The 10,293-nt window shown below is 49.9% G+C and overlaps 1 protein-coding gene across 1 annotated transcript in view; it reads right to left on the bottom strand.

Moving 5' to 3' along the window:
• SLC6A11 (solute carrier family 6 (neurotransmitter transporter), member 11) overlaps positions 1-10,293 on the bottom strand; it is a 165,492-nt gene that overhangs the window by 88,271 nt on the left and 66,928 nt on the right. Inside the window, exon 8 of the mRNA XM_008572990.1 lies at positions 5,176-5,308. Within this exon, the coding sequence (XP_008571212.1) occupies positions 5,176-5,308 (133 nt within the window). The remainder of the gene's footprint in view (positions 1-5,175; positions 5,309-10,293) is intronic.

Below are 10,293 nucleotides of genomic sequence, written 5' to 3'. Positions count from 1 at the left end.
GTTCCCGCTCACTGGCTGAGCGAGGCGTGGGAGCGGCACCGAGGGTTGCAGTCCCGTAGCCGGTCCCCGGTCCGGTGCGGGGGCAACACTGAGGGTTGCGATCCGTTGCCGGACACAGAAAAAGACAAAAGACAAAAAAAAAAAAAAAAAAAAAAGAAAGCAAGCGCTTCAGAAGCCTATGTTTTCTCAGGATTTAATATACAATTGAGAAAGCTGGGAGTTTTTTGTTTGTTAGTTCATAGGAGATTTCTGGAATTTCTAGTAGTGTCTAGAGAGAGGAAGAATAACTATGTAGAATTAAAACTGCGGCTATCTGACTGGGGCAGGAATATAAATAAACTGGTACCGAGTGCTACTGTGCGCTCAGAACTAGGATCAATGCGTTGGTACTGAATCTGCACATGAACTCCAAGCTGGAGGTACAGAACAGATGGAGACCAGACTTGAGGAAGGCACACAGACTGGGTTTGAATCCTGGCTCTGCACCTTCCAAGTGAAGTGACCTTAGGTAAACCTTGCAAACCTCTCAAACCTCTCTGGGCCTTTACTTTCCTATTTGTAAAACAAGGCTTGGACTTTAAAAACAAGATGCCTCCCAGCTCTGAAATGCTGTATTTCTAATATTCCATACCCAATTCTCACCCGTGAGAATCTCCGAGCTCTTAGGATCTGATTCACTCAACTGTTATATTGCTTTATTGCTAGCACTAATGTTCTGAATTACAACCACTTATCTGTGTGCCACCCCACAGGCTGCATGCTCTGTGGGGACAACACTCCACCATGCTCTCCATTGTATCCCCTGCACCTCCCAGGGAGGTTGAGGCACAGGTGGGATTCATTCATTCCACAAATGTTTATTATTAAGCAACAGTTAGGTGGCAGGTGCCTTGCTACATACTTACGCTGAGATTTAGCATGTCTCCAGCTCGGATTAGCTTCTGAGAGTAGAGATTGCTCACTTGACCCTTGGGAGATCCCTAATGCTGGTTTATGTGATTTCAGAAGATTGTGAGGCCCTTGAGGAGGGGCCCAGGAGGGGATGGCATGAAGGACTCTTGTGAAGGTTGTCCCTGAGGGGAGACGCTAATGCCAGCACAGCCTCTGGGGCCCACATGCTGTCAAGAGGCCCACTGTCTGGGGTGGGGCAGGGGGAAGTGCTGCTGGGACTTCACCTGTGGTGCTGTCACAGCCTGATCTGGGATCTACTTATTAGTGACCTGATCCTAAATCCCCTCTTAGATACCCACCTGCTGAAACGCCAGGCCTGCAACGTCTGCCTCCCTGCAAGGGGAAGTACTTGTTGGATTGAGTTAATGTTCAGAATATAGAGGGGTTTTTTGGGTTTTTTTAAAGATGACCAGTAAGGGGATCTTAACCCTTGGCAGGGTGTTATCAGCACCACACTCTCCCGAGTGAGCCATGGGCCAGCCCCAGGAATATAGTTTTTAGACTGGAGATAGGAGGGGCTGGGAACTTTTCTCACATTAGTGAACACTTAGTATAAACAGACACTTCTGCAGAGATCTGCGGACGGGAAGCAGCTAGAATTTCATGGAGGAGACGAAGAGGAAACGCCAAATCAGTTGCAGCCTGGACAAAAGGGAGAGGCGGGCTGCTTCTTCCTTGAACAGCCTCACAAAAGTGACTTTGGCTGGGGTCCCCTAGGCAGAGGGCAGGGGTGACTTCTGCCCACTCAGCAAGTCTCAGACGACCTGGTGTTTTCTTTTTTACTGTTTGGGTACAGAGCTCAAAAAGCCTTTGGACTCTGGACTTATCTCCAAGGCAAAGGGAGAAATAAACAGGCACAAAAGTGCCAGGTCCTCCCCTGAAGAGTCCACCTGATGATCCAGGGAATCCTGGTCACCCTAACCTGTCAGATGTGACCCATAGAACCTTGTCATTTATAAAGAGTTGGGGAACGGGGGCACCAGGCTCTCATTCCTGGCCTGACACTTACTTGCTGTGTAACCTTGGACAAGTCTCTTCCCCTCTCTGAGCCTCAGTTTCCTCATCCATAATATAAGGGTAGCAGTAGAGCAGATGGTTTATAAGGATTCTCACAGCTCCAGCAAGCCACATCTCATCCTGGATGTTAATGCTGGCCTTGGACGTGGGATACACGGAAGAGGCTCTCAGACCCAGTCTTCAGAAAAACACTTAATTGGCTCATCTGATTTGAGCATTTCCCTTAAAAGCACCATTTGGATAGAGCTGCAACCAATAATCATTGAGCACCTACTATGTGCTAAGCTATCTCATTAACTACCTTCTCATAACCAGCCTGTAAGAAAACCATCCTCATCCCCATGTTGCAGATGACAGGCACGACAGTACACCTATCCAGAGCACAGGCTGTGTGGTCACCAACGCTTGGATATAGTCCCAGTCGTCACTTCCTATGGGAGGGTCCTGGAGCAAGTTACTTTACCCCTCCAACCATTAGTTTCCTCATCTGTACAATAGGGACAATGACAGCCCCTGTCTCACGGTGTTATTCCAAAGCCTGAACAGAATAGCACATGAAGCACAAAGAAAGCACTTAGTAAATATTAACTATGACCACTGACAATTATTACCACTGCTGTCATTACCACTTCTACGAGAGAAGAGCAAAGAAGCCTTGCGGAGAATTTGGGAAAGGGCAGCGCTCGAAACACCACAATGTTCTCAATTGTAATCAAGAGTCCCAGGAGAGACAAGGAACAGAATTGCTATGTAACTACGGCTAGGCTGCTGAACCTCTGTTAGCATCAGGTTCTCTGCCTATAAAATAAAGGCAACAACTCCCCAGACGATGGAGATCTGAGGCACTAATGCAGTTGAAAACCCCTAGTGAAGTGCCAAGTGAGGGAAAGGCAGTGGATCAATGTTTGCACCTGCCTTGCCTTCCCCATGAGCCTCTTCTGGAACCTCCAGGATCACAGCCTGCCTGCCTTGAAACCAGTTCCTGCATTAGGATTCTCTAACGCTCAAGCTCAATTGCCCAGCCAATGGCAAACAGTCCTGCCACGGGACTGAGCTTCCTCCTGAGGGCTGAGTGGAACTGAATTTTGCTGTGGTCCATGTCCTGGGCCCAAGAGCTCCAGACCACATGGGAGCACATCCATGTACCCAAACCAAACTGCCCATCCCCCAAAACCACACACAGCCACACCCAGCCAAGCCCTGCTCCCCTCTTCATCAACTCCCAAGGAGTGGTGTCATAGTAGTATAAATAATGACACCAACCATGATACCTCCTCCCTACTCTTCATGGTTCACAAAGCACTCCCAAATATTGTCTGGTAAGGCAGAGGCTGTGTTTTATTCATCGGTGGATATCCACTGAATAAAGCCAGGTATATAGCAGATACTCAGAAGCTCCCTCTTGAATGAATACATCTTATTTTTAAAACATGATTGTTAAAAATCACCATTTATTTGGCATTTACTGTTACGCCCTCTGTTAGACACTGAACGTGCACCCTCACAGTTCATCGTCACAGCCACCCCATGCAGCAAGCCCAATCATCAATTCTATTTTACAAAGAAAAAACTGAGGCTCAGAGAAGTTAAGTGCTATGCCCAAGGTCACAGCTAGTGAGTGACAGACCTGGGGTTTGCATCCTGGTTCATAACTGCTCCAGTCATTCCCCTTTTCTTCAACTAGAAGAGGCAACAGGAGGGGTAGGGAACAGCATGTATGTGGTCTGAAGAAGTACTTATATATTAATAATGCAACAATTTTATGTTTGGAAAAGAGAAAAATCCTATTGTGTTTATGGTAAAAACTAGAGAGAAAACAAAGATCGGCAACATCACCTTGGCTGAAGGGACATGAGAGTCTCTGTTCTACTTCCTGAGGTCACCCAGGCTCCTTTGTGGCTGTCTTCTAGTACACCCTCAGCTCCCTACAGCCCATAGCATGGTGCTTGTTGATAGCTCTTCTATGCTTTGCTAACTTCCCTCCTGCAGGTCTGCCTACCTCAAATGTTCTGGCAGTCTCCTCTTTATCCTACCTACCACTGTGGGACTGACCATCTTCTGTAAAAGGGCCCAGAGCTGTACGTTCCTGTTTCCTTAGAGGCTTTATCTCCAGCCCTTGCCCTAGCCAAAAACTCAGAGCAGAGTTTATGAGAAACTGCCTACCAGAAGCAGGCAGGCAAGGAGAGATGTGGTCAGGGTGACCTGGGCATAAGATATGCTTTGTTTTCCTCTTTTCCATGAGAAAAAATGAGTAGTGAAAAATGAGGAAATTAATGGCATTGACAGTCAGTGACAGGATGGGGGCAATAGGGCACGGTGGGGACTGTGGCCAATCAGCTACTGTTCAGCTCAACCATATGCTGCTGTGTGGGTATGCAAGCCCCGTGCAGCCAACTCTTAATTTCCAAGGGATGCCAGAATCAGATTTTTTTTTTCCATATGAAATCTACTGATTTCTAAATGTTGGCAACTAATTCTCCCTCCCTTGTATTTGTAAGTAAAACACATAAGTGGGCTGGACTTGGCCATGAGCCACACATAAGTGGCCTCCCTTGCAGTTATGTGAGGCTGTGCCTCAGTTTCTGGCCAACAGACTGTGAATGGAAAAGCCATGTGTAACATCCAGGTGAACGCAGTAAGAGCCGGCCACCTCCCTCATTCCTCTTCCCCTGATGAAGACGAGGGGACAACCCTGGAGACCACGTGGAGCATGTGGCACAGCCAGGCTACGAGACAGAAATGGCTGCTCTTCCTGCCACAGACTCCAGGTGAGAGAGAAACACATCCCAGAGATCTCAGGATCTGTCTGTGGAGGCAGCCAGCGTTACCTGCCCTAGCACACACCTGGGGCCACGTCTTAATGACACAAGAATCATCGCAGTAGTTTAGCATTTCCCAGTTTTCAAAGCACTTTACCCCCCTTCCCTTGCTAGACTCTCAACTCAACAGGACAGGGCAAGGTAACTTCACAGATGAGCAGACTGAGGCTCACAGGAAAATGAAATGGCCCGAAGTTCTGCCGCAAAGAAGCGGTGCAGGTAACGCGCAAGTGGACATCCAGTCCAGAGCTCTTCCTACCTCCCACCTTATGCACTGGCCCTTACAGCACGATCTCCCTGGCACTCTCTGGGTCACCTGTGAGCTTTTACAAGGACAGCTGGTGCCCTCCTCTGCCCATGGTTAGCTGCTCACAGATCTACCTCTTACCTTTCCTGTGGACTTGGTCCCCTTCCAGATGCAGAAGTAGCAGATGGTCCAGGCTGCCAGAAGACACAAAGCCAGCTCCCAGCGGAGGTTCCCAATGTGCTCGATCCCATCAGAGATGGCGAGGACCCGGTGCCTGCAGAAGGAAAGATGGAGAATCAGTGGGGCTGGAGATGCCCACCATGACCCCAGCTTCAGCAAGCTTGTGCCGCAGAGGAGCAGGAATGGGCCCAGGCGCCCAATCACCCACCCCTACCATTGACAAAGCATCTTCTCTGAGCAAACCCTGGGCTGGGAACAGGGCCCCCAAGAGGAACAAGACCTAGCCCCTTGCCTTTGCAGATTCCCTCTCTGTGGGGGAAGATGAGCAAGTTAGTAGATGTGGTATGAGTACAGCGCAGGAAGGGCCTGGATGGAGGGAGGGCCCAGCTAGGGTTGCCTGGAGACCAAATTACTGTCCGTAAACATTCCATGTCCCTTTCCGAGGAAAGACTATACATCCCTGCCCTGCCGAATTCAAGGATGACCATAAGACTTGCTTTGGCCATTCTTTGGCCAACAATAGAACATGTGTTACTTCAGACAGAAGCTTCCAGGGCCAGGTGGTGTGGCTGTCCATCTTCTCTTTCCTACCTCTGCTGTTATGATGGAGGCATGTGTCAAGATGCAGCTTCAAGAAGCCTGAGTTCCTGAGTGACTATGAGCCCTCATGGCACCCACATCAGAGATGTAGTGTGAGCAAGAAATAAACTTTGTTGCATCAAGCTATCGAGATCTTTGTGGGTATTTGTTACTGTAGCAAAATTCAACCTACCCTGACTGCTACAGGGGGTCAGGGAAAGGTTTCTGGAAGAAGTGACAGGTGAGCCAAACTATGAAGGATGAGTGGAATTTACCCAGCAGAGGAAGGGACTGAAGATAGTTTTAGGTTGAGGGAACAGCATGGGCAAAGCCCAGAAGACAAAGCACAGCATACTTGGGGGACAGCAAGCTGAAGCACAGGATAAGAAGGGGACAGTGGGAAGGTAAACAGAGGAGGTACCCCAGAGAGCCTTGAATATCATGCCAAGGGGTAGGAGCATCCCAGAGGGCCCAGGACACAGGAGAGGGAGGACCTGGGGAATGCTGAGTTAGTGCCACCAGCCATGGCCTCCTCTCAGAACCCATTAATTCTTCAGCATCAACGCAGGCCTGGCTCCCAGAGTCCATGCCTGTGGTTTGTGTTTCTTTAAAGTCAAACTAGCCACGCTCCATATTGTGCAGAACCAAGGCACCAACACAAAACCCCTCTAAACGTTCTCCACAAACCCCATTCTAGCTGCCAATCCACCCCCTGCCAGACCATGCCAGTCGCCTCAGTGCTCTGGGAACATCCTTTGAGAAAGGAGCTCCCATCCCACCAAGCAGGAAAGCCACCCTCAGTGTCTGTCTCCCTGGGAATCAGCTCAGAGCCTGATTTTGCATTAATTACTCAATGACACCAATTAGCACTGGTCTTTAGGCTCCCTCCAGCCCCAACCCACACTGGAGAAATCAGGCAGGCCCCCAAACAACTCAGACTGTGTGTGGCCATGCATTTACCTGAAAGGAAACCAGCTCTCAGACCCATAGCCAGGAGAAGTAGAAACATCTACTTTACACATTTATTGAGCACCAACTATGTGTCAGGCACTATATTAGACCCTGAGGATATAAAGCTGAGCACGGTCTGGCCCTCACCCTCTGCTAGGATAAGCTGGACAAATAAAGATGTCCCAGTTATTCGAGAAAGAAAGAAGGAAGCTGCTCAGTTATGATAACCTTTATTTTCTTCTTTTGTCTTAGCAATCTCCTTAATTCAGTGTAAAACTACAGGCCTTATTAAATGAGACGGTTAAGAGAATCTATTATTATAACAGAGTAGCACATCCTAGAGCATGCTCCTCGGGGTGCTTGCCAGAAATACAAACATTTCTGCACCCCTTCCTAGACCCACTGAATCCCAATCTTTGTGGAGTGGTCCCCAAGAAGCTGCATTTTGTCGTATTTCCCCATGGATGTCTTACGCCCAGTAAAGCTTGAGCACCACAGAAGCAGAGCTTCCTGGTAATGAAGGAATGACCTACAAATGCTGAAAAGAGGGGATTTGGGAGGACATCATGAGTCCTTTGAGAAGTTACCGAAGTGATTGACTTTCTCCCCAGAAAAATACTCTCACTCCTAAAATTCTGCAGGGAATTTCAGGGTGCCCACCAACTCTCTTGTCCCCAGATGAAGAGCCTTGTAGCTGACACAGACCTACTGCTGTACAAATAGCCACCCAAAGCGTGCCTAACGCCCATCAGCTGGTGAACAAGGGACAACCCAGAGCAGGAAAGAAACTATGTCACTGCGGATATGAACAACCTAGGCGAACTCTGCACCATCTACTCCAAACTCTGAACTTGTCACTAGAGAAGCACTTACACAGGGTCCCTAGTGAGCAGGGTGCATGCACACCCAAGCACACATATGCCTTCTTGTTGATATAGCTGTTTTCTGAACCAGGATCTGAAAACTGGAAACTGCATGGGGACAGAGGGAGAAAGAGTGGCAGACCTGCCAGGAGCGAGCTGGCTCAGCTCCCCTCTCTTCTACATTTTGGAGGCTGCAAACTTTTGAGTCATGCAGCCTGCTCTGGCGCCCTCTCGCTTAATTGAACAATCTAATTCCCAGAATGGGAAGCAGATTACTAAAAGCTACAGAGGATGAATTGCTCTTTTGTTCCACCAGACACTATTTGAAAACATCCTCAAACTATTTTCTTTAGGTTTTACCAATGCTGACTTTAACTAGGAATGGACCTTCGGTTTCTAAAGAAAAGGGGGCTCTGGGGCCAGGTTCTCAGCCCGCAGGGCTGTGGGGTTGTTTTGAAACCCACAAGGGCAGCCTTTGAGAGCATGGGGGCTGGGGCACTCAACTCCGGAGACTCGGAGAAGGCACAGCTCTTCCTGGGAAAAAGCCTTCTTAATGACCCTCCCCCATGAAGCGCGAGGACAGAAGAAAGGTCTGAATAAGGAAGAGTTTGCTGCCAATAGCCTGGCCAGGAAGGATCCAGGAACGGACCTCCCAACACCATTCAGGGAGCAGGAATGCTGCAGACTAGAAGGGCTCTTCAGAGGGATCCATTTACACAAATAACATTTATTGTGCACCTACTATGTGCCAGGCACTAAAGCAGGTTCATCGCGAAGCACCATTTTCAGGCCATAGAAGAATATTTCTGGAATTTCCACCCAGAGGCTGAAATCTCAGAGCTTGGGGGTATAGTGCTCATGCTTCTCCAGCCCTTGGCATATACAGAGACGGGCTGGGCTCAAATCCCAGCTGCTCCACTTTGGGCAAGCGACGTCACCTCTCTGAGTCTCAGCTTCCTCATCTGTAAAATGGGAATAATGATATCTACCTTCAATGGCTTTTCAAGTGTGAATGCATCTAACCCTCCCCACAATCCTTCAGGTAGGTACAAACATTATCACCATTTCAAAGATGGGGAAACTGAGGCACAGAGAGGTTGAGTAACTTGCTCAAAGTCACAAAAAAAAAAAAAGGGCCGGCCCGGTGGCGCACTGCTGTAGTGCACCGCTTGGGAAGCGCGGCGGCGCTCCCACCGAGAGTTCGGATCCCACATACAGACCAGTTCCCGCTCACTGGCTGAGCGAGGCGCGGGAGCAACACCGAGGGCTGCGATCCCGTTGCCGGTCCCGGTCCGGTACGGGGGCGACACTGAGGGTTGCGATCCGTTGCCGGACACGGAAAAAAAAAAAAAAAAAAAAAAAAAAAAAAAAGTCACACCACGAGCAAACAACAGAGCTTGGATTTGAGCCCAGAGATCCAGAGCCCAAACTTTCAGCCTTGATCTGAGCGCCTGGATTCCTCCATAACCCTGAAATGGCCCACCCACTTTCCTTCCTTCTTTACAAATTAAACCTACAGTGAACGCACACCCCAAAGCCATCCTACATGTCTTTGTGTACCAGGTAAAAGGAGTATACCGCACATGCCCTTCACGCGTTTATAATTTATTCAAGTAGTACTTGTTGAAGTGTCATCGGTGTGGCAGATACTTGCTGTGCCTGGGGGTTCTTAAAGAGCTCATGGTCTAATGGGGAAGGCAAACAGGAACACAGACAGAGCAGAGTGTGGGGAAGGTGGTGACAGAGGAAGGCTATGGCTAGGGAAGCTCCTAGGCAAGGCAGGGACCCTCGCTGTGGATCAGGGCCAGTATCAGAACGTTGGGGGTCCTGGAGAGTAGGAGGAAAGTTAGCAAAAAAGAGAAAGAGTATTTGGGACAGAAAGGCCACCAAGGGCAATAGCTGAGAGGCTGGTGAGAATGCTCAGCAAGGCCAGGGAAGGGCACTGTGAATCAGGTCATCACAGTGGGAGCCAAGGAGGGATGTGGGGTGAGGCTGGGGTGGAGTGGTGAGCAGGGGCTGTGTCCTGAAGGTGACAGATGCCTAGAAGAGTCGTAAACAGGGGCGAGACTCCACCAAATGTCTGTGTGAGGAAACTCTCTTTGGCTGCAGTGGGGAGAATGTGGGTGGTAAGGGTGGGATGGGGTGGGGTGCGGGCACAGAGAATTTTGCCTCAGTTGGACAATAAGTGAGGAGACTAGGGACCAAGGTAGGGGAGGGTCCTGGAGAGGAATGGACGGTCTGAAAGCAGCAGAGGCACACGGTGGCAGGGAGGAGGAGGGGGGCGGGCTAGGCTGGCACCAGGCTCCTGCCGCAGCCCCTGCAGGGCTGGGGGTGGTCACTAACTGAGCAGGAGTGAAGTGGCCAGCAGCGCAGACGGGGTGGTGGCCAAGCATTCTTTCACACGAGGTGGTCTTGAGGTGCCGCAGTGCCCAGAGGTCACTGGGTCTCAGAAGAGAGATGCAGGGAGGAGATGCAGACCCGAGCCTCGGCCTCAGGGTGCCCAGGAGAGCAGGAGAAGGGGAAGAGGCGGCTTGCAACTGAGCCCCCAAACCTCAACGTCTCAAGGGCAGAGAGTGGAAGGGAAGAGCCCTTGAGGGAGGCAGAGAAGGATCAGGCAGGGGACAGGAGAAGGGGCATCCCCAAAGGTGAAGAGAAAGCAAGTCTCTAGGGGCAAGAAGCCCACCTG

Source organism: Galeopterus variegatus, unplaced genomic scaffold, assembly GCF_000696425.1.
Source record: "Galeopterus variegatus unplaced genomic scaffold, G_variegatus-3.0.2 Scaffold862, whole genome shotgun sequence".
Lineage (NCBI taxonomy): Eukaryota > Metazoa > Chordata > Mammalia > Dermoptera > Cynocephalidae > Galeopterus > Galeopterus variegatus.
The sequence above is the reverse complement of the archived record's forward strand: the minus strand, read 5'-3'. Positions and strand labels throughout refer to the sequence as shown.